Source organism: Anabas testudineus, chromosome 24 (genome assembly GCF_900324465.2).
Source record: "Anabas testudineus chromosome 24, fAnaTes1.2, whole genome shotgun sequence".
Classification (NCBI taxonomy): Eukaryota; Metazoa; Chordata; class Actinopteri; order Anabantiformes; family Anabantidae; genus Anabas; species Anabas testudineus.
In genome coordinates this window covers 1256552-1274067 of record NC_046632.1, presented here as the reverse complement: position 1 = coordinate 1274067, position 17516 = coordinate 1256552, and the positions used below count along the sequence as shown (strand labels likewise).

The 17516-nt window shown below is 39.8% G+C and overlaps 2 protein-coding genes across 3 annotated transcripts in view; both read right to left on the bottom strand.

Moving 5' to 3' along the window:
* Positions 1-197: 197 nt before the first annotated feature.
* LOC113149764 (histone deacetylase 2) lies at positions 198-9596 on the bottom strand. The gene is made up of 14 exons (XM_026342031.1): positions 9437-9596; positions 8210-8322; positions 7979-8096; positions 6811-6885; positions 5507-5645; positions 5207-5348; positions 4290-4382; positions 3457-3565; positions 3208-3348; positions 2376-2484; positions 2038-2168; positions 1722-1877; positions 1564-1621; positions 198-558 (listed from the first exon to the last, which is right to left on the bottom strand). The coding sequence occupies exons 1-14, from the start codon at positions 9489-9491 to the stop codon at positions 528-530; spliced, it is 1470 nt and encodes a 489-aa protein (XP_026197816.1). The 5' UTR covers positions 9492-9596; the 3' UTR covers positions 198-527.
* Positions 9597-12345: 2749 nt separating this feature from the next.
* LOC113149878 (heparan sulfate glucosamine 3-O-sulfotransferase 5) overlaps positions 12346-17516 on the bottom strand; it is a 57017-nt gene continuing 51846 nt past the window's right edge. For both annotated transcript variants that reach the window (XM_026342222.1, XM_026342223.1), the window contains 2 exons: positions 15526-15667; positions 12346-14570 (listed from right to left, as the gene is read on the bottom strand). In XM_026342222.1, coding sequence (XP_026198007.1) covers positions 13646-14570; positions 15526-15632 — 1032 coding nt within the window. In that variant the 5' untranslated portion in view covers positions 15633-15667 and the 3' untranslated portion in view covers positions 12346-13645. The remainder of the gene's footprint in view (positions 14571-15525; positions 15668-17516) is intronic.

The window sequence follows — 17516 nt, the reverse complement described above, 5'->3', positions numbered from 1 at the left end:
AATTATTTGTGCGTCTTACATGAAGCTTTTAAACACTTGCTACAACATTCACTAGCTTCCTAGCACCCTCCAATCAATGTTGCACCTGTAGCTTGAGCTGCTACGCCTTGGCTCAGAGCGCCCCCCAATGGCCACACATTTACATGACACCCAGCTCCCAGGAGCGAGCCCCACTCAGTGAGTAGCACACGTTTCAGTGCAGTATAAAAAGGTTTATTGGTAAAATATCAAAATGTAAACATGAAATCATTGTAGGCTCATCTACAGTTCACCCACAGTTTCCTAAAAAAAACAAGTCAATCAAATGTTTCCTTCAGAAGGTCGAGCACATTGGAATCAAAAGGTTCAAAGTGTATCGAAAGACAAACGGCAGCAAAGTCAAGGGGTGGATTCAACACATTCACTGATGCGCCACACAGAGAGAGACACTTAACAATTCACAAGAGATTTACAAGTAGAAAACAGAGACTCGTAATAAATATAATGCTTCTGGCAGTGATTCAGTGAAGAGTTGCTCCTGGAGCGTTTCAGGCACTGCTGGTCTGCTCAGTCTTCACACTGGCAAAGAAAAACAAGACATCATAAGAACTGCCAGCAAATGTATTTAAAATCAAAACACAGTGTTCATGAGGTGACATAATACTGCCTATTTCAGATACTTTAAAAGTCAACTAAAGGAAACGGTTCCGCTTATTAAAATAAAGATAAAGTAGAGGTTTAAAATGGTTTTCTGTGGTCATGAAATGTGATCTGATCTTCACCAAGACCACAGATAAGCATATACAATGTTTCTAAAGTGAGAAAACACAGGCACAAACGTTTAGTCTTTAATGAACACGCCCATTACACATAAAGAGTGATGGTGGAAAAAAACTAAGTGAAACAGTGTCTTAATAACCTCAAGCACATGCCTCCTGAAGCCGTGCTTAGACCTGCACAACATCTAGGAGGAACTTTGGCCCGTGGAAACATCAACAGTGACGTACAATGAAGGGAGCAGGGTGATTTGGGGCTGCTTTACTATCTGAGGGCCTGGACAATTTGTCATCATGTAGACAGGAAATCAATTACCAGATGTATCAAGGAATCCTACAGGATAATATCAGCAAGGTGAAGCTGGGTGATGCAGCAGGACACTGACACTAAACACAGAGTAAATCTAAAACCTGCAAAATGACTTCAGACACAATCCACCTTTTGGAGTGGGCCAGTCAGAGCCCAGGCCTCAGTCCAATAGAAATTCTGCGGGATGACACGAGGAGAACAGTTCACACCAGACGCACTAACAATATATCTAAATTAAAGCAGTTGTGTAAGGAAGAATGGTCCAAAGTTCCTCCTGGATGTTGTCCAGGTCTAATCCACAGCTACAGGAAGAGCTTGATGAGGGGTTCAACCAGTTATGCGTACTTTATCCACCATCACTGTGAATGTTTAATGGATGTGCTTCATAAACACGTGTTTTATCAGGATATATAATATCAAGATATTGTGAGCTCATGTGAGTAAAAGCAACAAACGTTTTACAGACATCTGTGTCAAGACCAGCTGTTGGCTTCTCACCTTTTCAAGTCGGTCTTCTCAGCACTGCTCTCCTTTGTTGTCTCGTCCTCTTTTATCACTGGGTGAAAATGGAGGACGAATAAGTAAAGGTTCATTGCTACAAAATAAATTCTCGCTTGCTTTCTGCAGAATCTAAGCAAAGTACCCAGAGTACCCACCACTCTTCTTCTCGTCTCCTTCCTTCTTGTCCTCGTCTACTCGGGGCCTTTTTGGTCCCTTCTTTTGATTGGCCGTGTTCCTTCTGCCACCCTCCCCCTCATCCTCAGAGTCAGAGAACTCTTCATCACAGGCTATCCTCTTATCTGTGGCGCGGACTGTAACATAATGACATAATCGATGGACAATAGCTAGATTCAGCTTTCTTATTCTTGAGCAAATTATCTGAGGAAACCTATAAATCAGGTGCAGCAGCAGAAACACAGTGGACACAGGAACATATATTACTGTGGGGAAATGAAGGAAGGACTGTCTTACTCGACAAGCGTTTATCAGGGTCCTCTGTGTCCTCGTTCACAGTGTCTTCCGGGATGGCGTCCTCCGGGATGGCCTGCATCTGGACTCCAGGAGCGTGAGGCAGCATCCGCAGGTTCTCAAACAGCCGCTGCCTAAACAGTCACACACACAAAGCCAGTGTGTTCAGGCTGCTCTGGTGTAGTTTATGTAAATAAACATCAAACCAACTGTGTATACGGGAATATTAAATTTCACCATAACGCTGAGGATTATTTGTCTGGTTCACTGTGACAGAACAACTGCCACCAACTGTACAGTGTACTGTTAACAAACCAATCTATAGAATGACTAGTACGTACTTGATCTTGTCCATGTACTCATGCGTGTTCTGATTGGTCATGTTGGAGGGGCTGATGTGCAGCTTGAAGTCGGGCCCAAAGTACTCAAAGTAGTCATTGTATGGCAGCTCTGAAACGACATATCATAGAGGAAAGTGTCAAATTATCAGTGGCAGTAACACACCCATTAACAGGATTTATTGAGGCTTTATAACCTACACTCACTGAGGAGTGGATAAATGGAAATAAGTGCCGTGTTCAGTTAATGTCCTGAAATTCCATTAAGAGGACTGCTGGTCCATTTGACAGCCTGTGATTACATCCCCTCTCTTTATGTTGAACACACTCAGTGGAACAGGCTGGCTGCTGACACAGCTACCTGCAAGCAAAGGTAGCAGGCGGGCTGCCCCTTTCTGCGGGTGCAGCCGTATAATACTGCCTCGCTACCCACTCATCACAGGTTGTTCCTTATCCCTGTCACCCACCAGCAACACTGAACAGTTTGGGCTGTAAAGGTAGACAACATCCACATTAAGTTACCAGTTCTAGTGTATGACATGCTCCACCAGGTCTGAGCTGAGGGTGAGTGTGATGCCTCGTGGTTGAATAAAAGCTAATTTCATACACAAAAGACTTGATTAGATCTTGAATAAAACCTACATGCATCCGTGCTCTTCTTAATAGAAAGAGGCTGCAGTTGGTTAAGTATCAAATATATAAAACATTAATAGACATTGTTGGTGTTATTTTCTCCCAGTAGGCAAAACTGGGCAGAGTTTGGCGAGAAAATAGGAAAGACAGATTTTGTTTCTTGGCATCCTTTATATTCAGTGACATGGAATCTGTGACCAACCATCAGGAATGTCTGAGTCCAGAGCCACCGCCGTCTCGTAGGTCCAGCAACGAGCCACGTTACGAATAGTGTATCCTCCTCCACCCAGCATGAGCAGCGGAAGGTTGAAGGACTTCATGTACTCCACACACTTGCCGTGGCCTGGCAGAAACAGGGGACACGGCGGAACATGTTGTGATGATGTTCTGACTCCTCTCTCATCATACATGATCTAAATATCGAGTGAGTTTAGCATTGTAATCTCCATACCGCGGATGGTGAGATTAAAGCAGCCGAGGCGATCTCCCGAGAGAGAGTCTGCACCACACTGAAGAACTACAGCACTGGGCTGGTACATCTCCATCACCTTGGCCATCACCTGCAGGGCCCCAGCAGAGAAATCACAGTCAAAAAATGTTGAAAGATGGTGTGCATCACCTGTCAGCTAGGGATGCTTCAATGCTGACATCAGTTCGCCTACAGTGTTTTGCATATATAGTAAATATGCAGACAGTCTATTCATTTTTGTATCAGCCATGACAAGAATACCTACTGACAATTTAAGCTGCACTATTCATTGTTTGTAGATCACAATCCTAATTCTGACCGCAGTGCAATGTTATGTGACATGCAACAAAAATTAATTAAGAATTATGTAGCACTATGAGGATGATTGAAAGTACTCTGGGTTTGATAGAATATATGAACCATTTCCTTTTTAGTATAATCTGTTGTAACAATAGTATAATCAGGTTTTACAGCTACATTTAAAGGCATCAACATATTTAGCTGCTAAATGTTCTAATATTAAATGTGTTCAGCAGCTCCTATCTGTTTACTGGAGACAAGGTGGGAGAAGATATCAGTTGTCACAAAACACACAACATGTTGATTCACTGTTGAAATAAAAATGTTGTTTGTCTCAGCTGTAAATCTCATGGCCTTTATGTAATGTGTCTAAACTAGAAGAACATGCAATAAAAGTCATGGTCAAATATGTATGGCGAGAATAATATAATAAGCTACTGAGGAGATGTTTAAACAAGGTTGTGTAAATAAAACGTGGCGTTGAATGTAAAATGCATTTTCATGATTTAACTCACAGGCTTGAAGATTTGCTCGTATGACTCATCATCAATGCCGTCGCGCAGAGGGAAGTTGACAGCGTAATATTTGCCTTTTCCAGCTCCGATATCCTAAACACAGAAGGGCAGTGGAGTAAAAGAGACATATATATTACTACAATCTTTTAATATGTATCAAAGTTTTCAAGAGGAACTGCTAGCTGCAGAAAATCAGCAAGAGTGTGATGCCCTCCCACAATGCAGATGTAACTGGAGTCACACTAACTATATTGTGTTGTTCTTTTACAGCTAAAGAGTCCAATGTTTTATTGTTCCATATCGTGATCTTATTACTATTACCCCTACCCAACACAAACTAGGTGCTAGGTACTAGAGTCAGTATAGGGTTGGTTGAACTTGTGAATCCTCTAACAGTTGGATTCACCATGTAATTGAGGAGCACTCCATAGTCATGTCATTATGTCACTATACAGTGGCAAGAAAAGGTGTGTGACCTGTAGGAATTTCCTGTTTTTTTGCATTCATTTATCATAAAATGGGATCAGATCTGCGTATTATCAAATAGAATGTGTCTAAAACAATAACAAAAAAGAAATTCTAATCTTTCATGTCTTTAATGAGAATAACCACAAAAACCTCAGAGTGCTATTGGAAAAAGAATGTGAAACAAGCTCATTGGTCAGCTGTTCTGATTGTGAGGGTGTGGACTAGAGCTACTTCGACTGACAAAAAAAAAACACTCAAACTTCATGCCTCATCAAAAAGAACTTTCAGAGGATCAACGATCAAGAATTGTTCATTTATAAAAAGGTGAAACCAGCTAAAATGTAAAATGTAAATACAGGAAGAAGTGTTGTAGACTACTATACGTTTGAGTGACAGGAGAGATTATTTCACGCAGGTTGGTCGGGTTGAGGACAAGAGCTGAGACTCACCCTGAGGTCTCCAGTTCCAGGGAAGTACTCCCCATATTTATGGAACGACACAGTCATGACTCTGTCTGTGGTGTAGAAGGCCTCCTCAACTCCATCGCCATGATGGATGTCTATGTCAATGTACAGCACTCTCTGGTGGTACCTAAGGGTAAAGGACAAACACAAGACAGAGCAAAGAAAACATAGTTTGAACACTGATGAAGAATTTTTTCATACACCTGGATGGACGTTATTAGGAACATAAAGGCCTTCATATGCAGCTGAGTTTTGTGAACCTGTGTGTGTGTGTGTGTGACTCACTTGAGCAGTTCCAAGATGGCCAACACAATGTCATTGACGTAGCAAAATCCGGAGGCTTCAGACTTCTTTGCATGATGAAGTCCTCCTGCCCAGTTCACTGCAATATCTGTCTGTTGTCGGTTCAATTTCACTGCACCAGCTGAGCACAAGAGAAACATGTACTCTTTAATGCTAATACTTAATTCAGTTAATTCACTTGACAGGTTTCTGTCTTTGCTCTTCTCACTAGATGTAAAGAGGTCTTGGAAAAATGTGATGTCACTTACACTGGTGCTTGGAAAACTTTAGAACATTCTCTATTGCTGCATTAATAGGACTTAAAACATTATCAGATTTTTCAAGTCCTAAATCTAGATAAGGGGCATCCAATTAAACAAATGAGACAAAATCATTAAACTATATTTTTTGTGGAAAACGATCCAATCTTAAATATTTGTTTGTGACAAAAGTATGTGAACCTCTGAGATAATCAGTTGATTTCAAGGGGAATTAGACCCAGGTGTTTCAGTCAGTGTGATGATAATCAGGTGTGAGTAGAAGAGACATCTAAATCTTCACTAGCAAAGTCTGACCTTAACAGCACAGGTAGCAGGGAGTAATGGCTCGAACAAACGAGTTTTCTGAGGAACTTAGAAGACTTGTTGATGGTCAACAGACTGTAAAGGCTTCCAGAAGAACTCCTGAAGTGGTTGACCAACAAAGGTCACACAAAGAGAAAAGCTTACTACTACCCTACTGTAATGTCTAGGAAATTAAAGGTCTCTCTATCAGTATTCAAGTGAATGTTAATGCGGATTGGTCTTCCCGTTGATTATTGTTTATTACGTTACTTCACCTGCAGAGTCATCAGACCTGGTGTCTGTGAGACACTTCACCTTCTCACGTCTCCACATTTGTCCTCAATTAATCAGACAGCATGTTTTTGGTGGACAAACAAAAAAAGAGGAAAATCTACACGCTAACCAAAATTCTCAAATCATGCCATTCATAGCGTTTGGTTCGGTACTGGTTCTCACTAGGTCTCGGTGCGGTTGTTTTGGTGCGCACTCGAGTATGATTACCATGTTCACACCGGACAAAACAAACCGCACCAAGAGGGAAAATAAACTTGAGTTCAGTTCAGTTCAGTTTAATCGAACTAAAGCCTGTAGGTGTGAAAGCACCCTATGTCCCTAGTTGTGCAAAAATGTAATCTGTGTGTGTGTGTGCGTGTGTGTGCTGTTAACTGAAGTTAAGTTGCGTCTCTATTGAGAAAATAAGGCCCAACATCTATTATCCATTTAATCCATATTCTTCCAACTTACCAGCAGAGCCTCCAGCAGAGAGTTGGCAGAACTCATACAACCCATCGAACACAGGACAATCCTCTCCAACATTGACTGCAAGACAGAAACGATGAGAAATTATGCAATCACTACTGTACAATGAACACTGCTGATACTCATATTACACCTGTGCAATAATCATAAACCAACTTTACAATGTACATTTTCAATACTGCCATCCAGTAATATCCATATACTGTACATACTCACACTGCTACATATACTGTACTTACATGTATATATTTAATTTATTACTGTACTGTTTGTACTATCAGGTTTCATAGTCTATTTATCTTGGACTGTGTTAAGTCTTTCGTCTCCTTTGGTCAGACTGTCTTTCTGACACTCTAGTGTTTAAGCTGTTGTGAAAATGCAATTTCCCCATTGTGGGACTAATAAAGGTTTTCTTATCTTATCTTATCTTATCTTACAACACACACACAAATAGCTCAATGTATGTGTGGTCTTACAACAGATGTTCCCACTGCAGTAGTGTCTTCAGATTAAAACAATGCTACTACAAACATGAAGACTTGTACTTTATCATTTCTTATGATTCAGCCACAGAATGAGTTGATAAAGCGACAACAATAGTTGTGTGCTACTGATGTAACAAATTCAATTGTTGGTCCACAGGTCCCGAGCTGCATGTGGCTCTTCAGCTCCGCTCTAGTGGCATCCTCACTGACAAAAAAATATGTGTCTGGTAGTTATCTGGGGGGAGGTCGTGAAATTGTTTGTCCCTTACTAAAATGTGATAACCTTCCTGTAAAGGCCAGACCTTTCCAGACTGGAAGATCTTAACTGGCCGTAGAATTTGCAGTGCCTGGTGGACATGACCAGGGGTTAAACGGTGCTGGAGTGCATCGGAGTTCAGCTCTGCTACCTGATATCAACAGGGCACCTAGCTAAACCCTTCTACATAACAGCACACGTTTGTGTTGAACATCACTGCTTACAGACAGACAGTAAAGACTGCTGATCTAGATACATGCCATAGTGTGTGCATGTCCAGCTGATGACGGTCTTAGGTCAGATTATGTTAACATTAATACAGCTATCATCATAAACAATAATATACCGTTTTGTTAAGATGTTAGCTCCATGTCTATAGAGAAGCCGTCCAAAGAGCTCACATGCTACTTACAGCGCTGCATCTGCTTGCTGAATTCAGACATGTTGTCTGGCCGTATGGATCGGAGGAACTTGATGTAATCATCGCTGTGATATTTTGTCATCTCATCTGCTGTGGCTTTGTGTGGTCTCTGAAACACAAAGCAAAGCAGTTGGGGGACAAATTTTGAATTAACATCCCGCATTTGTACAACAACAGTCACAACTGTACAACATAAAGCAAAGGATATTGTCAGAAACATACATAGATTTCCATTTTCCTGTACAGTCCATAGTTTAGAAGCAGGTTGTGAGTCATCCGGATACGATGTGGTTTCATAGGATGCCCCTGTCCATAGTAATAATTTCCGATGTCACCTGCAAGTGGAAACATAACAAGGTAAAGTGTCACATGGTATGTACAGTCTGTAATAAGACGGACTGATGCTGATGCATATATAATATGGGAATAGTGCTGAGGAAATGCTTTTGTATCAGGGATTATAGGATGAGAAGTCAGGTTCAGTATACTAAAAATCTGCTATATAGATATGTTAATAAGGTAAGTGGAAATGATCATATTTCTAATCATAGACAGATCACAATTTACCAATCCAAATTCCCTGATCTCACCTAGGTTCAAATGACAAGTTTACTGCTGTCCAAAACAACAAGTGTACCATCATCATCTTCTTATTTTTGGTCTTTTCATGGAATGTGTTGAGGAGATGTTTTGTCCTTTAGGTTGTTACTGTCTGATGAGAATATCCATACCTGGACACTTATGTAATAAAGTTACTGGAAATTAACAATTTTGTAGATTTAAAAAAAAAAATGACTGTGTGCTATTAAACTGTGCAACATGTTTGTGTTGCTATGGATTCAAAATTATGTAAGAAATAGAATATGAGAAGAACTGATCAGCCCAATTAATTTAAAGCAAGTGAAGTGTCTGGCGGAGGGCCTGAATAAACTGAAGCTTGCATCTAACGTTACTGCTAAACATATGAACACATCGAGTAGAGTTTTCACTTTGTGTTGATTGGCTTCAAAAATGTGAATCTGGCTCTAACGTTTCTAAACATTTTCAAGTATTCTTCCATCCAGGTAACGTTACACACAGATAACATGGCGCACAAAGCCTGGTGTGCAACAATTAACGCAGTATGGTTCAAACAATGCTGGGTTTCAGTGTTGATATTCCACTCTAACACATTCATGTATCTCTAAATGCAGCTTCAACAATAATCCAACCTTAGATTACGCTTTTACCCACTCTCAGCCGTTCTAAAAATCTAAGTGAATCATCGTTTTTTCTAAATTGGTTAACATGCAGTGTGGCACTAGTTAGCACCACGAAGAACATTCAAGCGATGGTCATCAACGCTAGCAGCGAGCTAGTTAGCTTGTGTTAACTAGCTCTGCGGCTAGCGTTAGCCTGCCAGGTCCCCCACACTGGGCTGCCCATTCACACACTCCGGATGTCCCGTACCGTCATAATAGTAGCAGACTTTCTTCTTGGTACCACCGGCGGTCGTGTAAGCCATTGCCTTCAGCACCTTTTCCAGAAAATGTGTTTAAATTGGTTTAAGAGAGGTAGAGAAAGGGACAGACAGCATCCACACAGACAAATACACGGAACAGAGCGCTGGTGGGTGGGAGGGGCAAGAGCGCGGGGGGGGGGGGGGGCGGGGCGTCCACACACAAGAAAACATGGAGCACGTTTCAAACAAGAGGAAACAAAGTGAAGTAATTCCAGTACTGTGGGACCTCATTAGGTCAGATAGATAGATAGATAGAAAGATAGAGCAAGCAACAAACGTGACGGGTCAAATAACACAGATGATCTATCAGTAGACTGTTCTTCCTCAGGAGAACTGTTGCTCTGATGTGTGCAAAAAGCTACTGAAGATGTTCTATCAGTCTATAGAATAAAGTGCTTGGTGGCTTAGTGCTGGGAGGTAGCAGACTGAACAAACTGATCAAGAAGACAAAGTCTGTAGTGGGACTAAAACTTGACAGTCTGTAGGCCGTGGCATAGAGGAGGATGGATGGTGGACAAGATCAGTGCCTCCTGGACAATCAGTCTCCCCTGCTGTATGATGAAGTGTCGCAGATGTGAAGCTCATTCAGTCACACACTGATTCCACTGAAAACCACCAAAGTGAATCAGGCCGTCTTTTGTGTCCACTGCCATAGACTGTGCAACAATACTGTCCACAATCTCATGATACACACGGTTTCATTCACATCATTTCCACATATCAAACACCCCTACACCTTTTATTGCAATGTGTGGAATGGCATTATGTAATACATTTTTATCATCTTTGGGGGATGGTTTTTTCTCCTGCATTTCAGTAACTATGTAGCCTACAGTGTTAATTTCTGCAATCCTGCGTAGAAGACATCCTGACCTCTCCAGTGACAGTGGCAGTAGGTCCATCACAACAACCTGCAGATAAAATGGTTTCTCCAATGTCAAATATATTTTGTGGGCGCAAGATTAAGAAAATAATTAGAATATGAATTTAGGCCAAAAAAAAATCTAAAAAAAAAAAAATCAGTTTGTTCCAAGAAAACCACACACAATTTTTCTTGTGATTCACACCAAACTTTACTGTCTGCACGAGACATTTTTAGTCATCTGAGTGGACACTCACTTTCTTAGGATATTCAGACATAAAGTATAATTGGGTCATTGGGTCATCCTTAACTATATTTGTTGCACTTAGCTAAGTTTTATTGGATTATTAGTTATACTTGTGTGTCTTTTTTTACATGCAGTAGTGATAGACACTGCATCAAAGCTTGGCAGTTAAAGACAGTGGTGTAGATGCATTAATGCTTGATCCTAATAATTAATTTTGTATCTGCAGTCATTTTATGACTTATGTGTAATATTTTGATCACTGCCTGGTTGACTGAGATTTGTGTAGTCTTGCACATAGGCCTCAAAGACCTTCTCAGTAAGAGGAGGTACAGTAATACATTTTGTTTATTATTTCAAAATCAATGTCTAATTCAGTTTAATTTTCATTTTCTTGCAAACAAAAGAGACAAATAATGTCCAAATGCCATCTACAGAAAACACACCATAGAAAATAAACAATGTAAGAATTATCACAGTTTTTTAACCCAACAGGCCCATTTTTATCTAAGAGTATTAGATAAAATTAATTACAATTACAGAAGTACACAAACATTTTTCCTGGCTTCTTGGATGGTATCTATTTTCTATGTCAACTCCATACTATTGTATGTATGTTATTGCTAATACTATATTAGTAGTATTATTTATGAATTCTAAGTATTTTTCTTAGTTACCTTATTACTCAGATAGTTCCTATCTTATCTTTTCATGAACCATGACTCTGTAGCGTGTTCTTTACTACTCAGACTCAACACTAGATGTCAGCATTACCTCGTTATATTCTCCCTTGTCTCTAATTACAAGTAAAACAGAAAAAACACTACATTGACAAATTTCAGAGTCTACACTTAATGGTTTTATGTAGAAGATTATTTTTGAGGTGTGTGTCACCCCCTGACTTACTCGATCTCTGTGAGGTTAAAGGTCATGGTCAGCTTGAAGCAAGAATTTTAAAGCAGTAAGGTTTTGACAATAATACCAAGGCATAGTCACAGCATATTTAAAACTGCTAGGGAGCTGACACCCAGTGCCCCTCTATCTCAGTGTAATATTTCAATATGTCTCACAAGTACCCATCATACCACAACATACAGAATAGGCTGCTTGGCTCAGATATTCTACCCTGTTTCAATGTGCTGTAAATTATTAATAATGTGGTAATCTGTTTTAATGTGACTATAATGTGTGTAATTTTAGTATATAACCAAAGTCTCAAAACTAGATTCTAAGCATGCTCCTGCTGCACAAAGAGGCAGAAGGAGAGTAAGGAAAACATTCTGGGGCATTCATGTCACCTGCATCACAATTTTGGGTTTGACATTGTGACCCTTGCATCTTTAACTCCTACATGCTTTTTATTAATAAAGTACACTGCATTTAAATTAATCAAATTAAACAGGTGCCTTGCAGGGGCCTATGTTGAATACTCGTGTTAACGCAACACTGGGCAGATGCAGCATCTTAAATTAATGAGAACAATGCTTATTTACCTTGTGTCTGTTAACTATAAAGCTAAACTCAGAAGGTGATTAGCCTAGCTTAGCATAAAGACTGGAGTCAGGAGGAACAGCTGGCAATGTGTGTTAAAGTTGAATACCCAGAATAATCACCTCCAAACACCAGCTACATAGTCAATGGACAGGTGTGAGATGTACAGTATGATCTAGTACCCAAAATCTATTTCTTTCAATTACAAAAGTAAAAAATAACAGTACACAATAAATCTACTCACAAATGTCTACATTTCTTTTAATTTAGCATTTTTTTTACAACACACTTATAATACAGAATGAGTATTTCCGCAGAAATAGACAGATTTGCTAATCATCATAGAATAAACGCTTTGACAATGAATCATCAGAGAACAACTTTTTTCACGATGGCCTTTTGGCAAGTGTTTTGCAAACCAATGACAACTCTGCAGGGGAAAGGAACAACATCCATACAATAAAACACCACCTCAAGTCTGCTTTAAATGCTTGTGAGTCAAGCTGGAAACACAAGATTCAGTTCTGAAGTCTGAGTTTTCTCAGAATGTTGGGTTGAGAATTAGAGATGACCCTGTAATCACAGCATGAATTAAAAATAAATGTGGTCAAAACTACCAATAGCAAAAGACAAATACGAGATCTACAATGTTATAATGGTATCTTCTCTGCACATGCTGTTTTGGTCAAATAACGTAATGTTGCATGAGAGGATTATGGTCACCATATAGCACACTTTAAATTCCGGCTTTTTTTTTCTAAATTCAGATGTTGAGCTGAGAAAAAGTCAATTTTACATTTTTATTCAGAGTTTGCTGTTATACGTCTTTCTTTTATTCTTTTTTTTTGCAGAAATCTTAACTTAAACCCAGAAATCTGACTTTCACATCAGAATTAAAATCACTTTAATTGTGACATTAATTTAATTCCAAGCCTTTAACTTAGACTGTAATAACAAAATAGCCTTTGTTCCCAATATAGCTCAAAATGAACACTGAAACAGACAGGAGTTTTCTAAACATCTTAGAATGTCTTTTACTTTTTGCTGTTAACACTGTTCTCTTTAAGCTTTTGAAGTCAGAATTCAAATGTTTTATAGTGGCCCTAATGCTCTTCCATACAATGGGAAACAAATGAAGGAAAATGTTGATCAGATGTCACCTTCTCATCTTTTAAGGTGTTTTATTGTTAAAAGCATTACACTTAAAGCTTATCTTAACATTATGACTGTCAGTGTTTGATATTTTTAAAAAGCCAAAAAATAATCTCTTTAGTTAATCACACACTTTAGCACTGTTTTTTTTCTTCATGGGGAACATTGACAGACCAGTGAATTCATTTGCAAGATCAAGTGCTTTGAACAGAATCTTTTAGTCAAACCAGTCAAACAGTTTTCATACACATAAAAACAAACTTACATCAAGTTCTTTTTATATTTGGTCACACTGTCACTTTTGTATTAAATTCAATCAAAGTGCTGTTAATATCTGTTCATCATCTCATAGCTTGGTGTTTATAATAAAACACAAAACCAAGGAATATTATTGGAGTTCAAAGCTCATCATGGCCAGTTGAATGTTCTACCAGTAATCTGGGAAAACTTTTGATTGAAGGGGTGAAAGAACTTCTGGAGTTTAGTCACCACTGACGGGTCCACCTCTGGATGGATGCGACCCTTGCTGCCTGCCAGGCACTTGTTGAAGACGATGTTAAATCGCAGACAGTAAAATCCCCTGGTGGCATTAAAGTACAAGTTATATTGGCTGATCCTTGAGGGGAGGTTGAGGAAGCGCTCGACGAGCTGCAGCTCTGGAAGCGGATCTGTGATGAGGCGGTCCCCATCCACAATGTGAAACTGCTCCACGGGGAAGTACTTTAGCCAGCGTTCCAGATGTTTGGTGTAGATACTGGTCCGGACAGCTTTGTACTTAGTGTTCACCTCACAGGTGTTAGCATCAACGGCCAGATCCTCAAACTTGTGGTAGGTCTTGTTTTTGCGCTCCTTGCCCTCTAGCACTTGAGTGTAGTCAGATATAGCTCTGGTGGTCGGCTCGCGAACGATAATCAGCAGCTTGATAGAAGAATTCATCTTGAAAATGCGTTCAGGGACCTCCTCCGTGATGAAGTAGGCTGGGCTTTTCTCAATGGTGATCTGGTGAGGGAATGAGAATGGCATTTTCTCTCTGTACCAGTCGATTCCCCGGGCATAGTTTTGGTCATTGTCAAAGAAGTGGATCTCCTGTGAAGCCTTGACCACTGCCGGATGCAAGTTGAGCATCTCCAGCAGGGCACGAGTGCCCCCCTTGCGCACCCCAATGATGATGGCCCGAGGCAGGTGCTGGACCAGATTGTGAAGGCGGATTTGCTCTTTGGTGGCATTGCCCTTACGTAACTCATGGAGCAGGCCACGCTTAAACTGCAGGGTGCGGAGAGGGATTTGCTCTGGCTCAGGGGGGGTCAGTCTGCTTTCAATGGGGCAAATGGGCCTGAAAAAGAAAAAAACAAAACACAAATAAAAATTACACAATATTTTGTTTATAGCAAGTATTCGCTACTTAATATGAAAATAAATATTTTACTTGTTGAAAGTGCTAGATGCAGTTTTAATTAAGTGAGCCCCAAAACATGCACAGCTTACCAAGGAAAATTTTTAAATATTTTTTTTGACCCATAGTCCATATAACAACAAGCATACATGTAATATCCCCAATTCTTTTCAGATTAGAACATGTTATATCTTTGTGGACTGACAAAATTTAACCAAGTAAAGTTTGTCAGTTACTCTTACTAATACTACTTTAGACCACAATAGTTCACATATGAAGGGGTCCATATTATGCTAAAGCCACATTTTGATAAATTTGGTACATTTATATGACTCTATGGTGCATGTGGACACATACCAAGTACATTCGTAGTATTAGTAGCACTATGTTCTATTTTTACATTTATGGTATTGTGTTGAGCTCAAAAGATAAAACAAAAAACTAAACTAAACAAATACAAATAAACAAAAACCTCAAACACTTCTGGATATATGATGCATAAAAAGGTAGTAATGTCAGTTTGTTTCTGCTGCTAGAGCAGAGAACAGAGGAGAAAAAAAAATTACCGTTTTATAGGGTCAATCTGACTGAAATGTTCATTTGTAATCATTGGAAATGATTCTTTTTATTAAACACACATCACACACTTCAGTTTTTGTTTTCAATTATCATCACAGTGTCTCCTCATGTTATTCTGGGATGCAGTGATTAAGTAAGAGTGTGCTGTCAGGAAACCAGTTGGGAATTTAAAAATTCTTTGAAAACTCATGAATGATTTCATGTGATAAGATCACAGATCGCAGATCACAGTGTGCAGACCCCTGACCTGTAGTCAAGATCAGGCAATGTTTTACTTCATAAGAAGTCCACTGAGGTACTAAGACAGTAGTCTTACCTATCCAAGGTCCCAACCCTGGCCACAAGATAAAGGACACTTCCGATAGCAAGGCTGCCCAGAACAAAGAGCTTCTGTCTCAGCAGTGCCTGCTGTTTGAATAGCATGGCCCTCCATCAATCTTCAGGACTGCGTCTTCAGCCTGCAGAGAGCGGAGCACATAAACCACTAATCACCAGGGGAATAGAGACAGCCTAACGTTTATTAACACACACTCAGTCAAGTCTTACAAGTGATTAAGCTGCGCTCACACACGCCTAAAAAGTGCTGCAGTGCCATTTGAGAAAATGTTCACCACTTTGTTACGCTTATATATTTAATTCTGACAATGTAGGAGTCTGATTTGGTCCAGTGTTGAGGCATGTTGTGGGGGCCTGGAAGTGGGAATGGACAATGGACAAAGCTAACCAATATTATTATAATATTACACTTTTTTTCTTTTTCACAAGGAGTAACCTAGGAGTATTTAGCAGCTAATATGTTTTTTTCTGGAGTTGTTTTTGCAACTGAAACAAAGTCATTTGATCTATTGATGATATTACAATATTGAGTGCAGCTTTATGTTAAAGAAAAGTTGGCCACATCAGAAAATACACACTCTTGTCTTCCTCCACCACATCCTTTCATGCAGTTTCTCAGTGTAATTAAAGGAAGTTTTTTTTTTCTTCTGCAAATCGATACCCACAGTCGTTCCTGCATCTGCAAGCTTAAGCACAGTGTAATAATGTGGGGAAAATCACATTATGGAATAACATTTCCAGATCCAGTCGTAGCACTATTATAAGAGGGCCAACTGCAGCATAATCCAGCTTTTAAAACTGCCTACCATTACCAAAAGAGCAGATTCTCTAGAGTGTCTCATGAACAAGTAGAGGGAGATTTTGACCCCACCGTGACTCCCATTTACATAACGAAAGCCATTTTCACATACAAACTCCAGATAGAGTCTGTAGGTTCAGACATTGGCCACTGCAACACAACAGTAGATTGTTGGGGTGGTCCCTGGAGAGAGCATGCAGAAGGCACGAAAAAGAAACCAAACCAAACAAAATAAAGCCAGTACCATGATCAGAAACAATATGTTATGTTATAACCCCAGTTTCCTGAACAACAACAGAAAGCATGGTATATATTTTCTATACATTCTGGCGTGCTGAGTGGATTGATCGAAGGGAACGCACCTTTGCTTGCCCCCTTTGAACGCAGAGGTTCGTGTGATAAAGCTGGGTAATCCCCAAGCTGGCTATCTCAGACATTTGCATTTTCACATGCTGCTTACCTGAGTAGTGTCAAGAGAAGTTCAGTTTTGTGAGTGCAGATCTGGCTGTACAGGGTTAAAAAGACTATATTTGAGTTGAAACTGAACTTTAGCAGCCACTGATGTTATACTACTGTAGTATTAGGTGTCAAGTTAGATGTAGTAATGTATATCCAAGTTCAGACCTGCCAATATGTTCTTGTCCCAGAGCATCATATAATGACACTTCCCATGGATCAAATACATTTGGCCTCTTCATACATAGCATCTGTGCAATAAATAGATAGATGACAAAAGGGCACCTTTAGTATTGGTATGAGACACCAAGGGACTTGACAAGGCTTTAAGATCTGGGAATGAGAATGGGCATGACCTGCTAGTAACAATTCCTTAGCTGTAACTGGAGAGTCACTGTTCAATGAATGACTGTAGCATAGTAACAGTACTATCATCAGGTCTCAGTATTGAGTCTTCTGATTTAGTCAAAATAAAACCTCTTTTTGAGACTAAAGAGTTCCCATTCCACGTATAGTAGTCCTTGACCTGCAGAGACGCCCAGCAGCTCTCAGCAGATACTCCTCAGTACTAATAAATAGAGAGTTCCACTTCACATTCTATCTGACTTATTTATAAGCGTACACAGACACTGATTGTTCAGTTACCACCAAAGCAGCTGTGATAGGCCATGAGCATGACAGGGGGTCTGAACAGAATTTTTAATTATGGAGCAGTT

Bases quoted from the DNA above. Each gene is read 5' to 3' on its own strand.
- LOC113149764 (XM_026342031.1), bottom strand. From the start codon at position 9,491: ATGGCTTACACGACCGCCGGTGGTACCAAGAAGAAAGTCTGCTACTAT. The intron at 8,097-8,209 runs GTATGTTTCTGA...TTTGTGTTTCAG, and splicing joins ACAGGAAAATGGAAATCTAT to AGACCACACAAAGCCACAGC. The intron at 5,646-6,810 runs GTAAGTTGGAAG...TCTTGTGCTCAG, and splicing joins CTCTGCTGGAGGCTCTGCTG to CTGGTGCAGTGAAATTGAAC.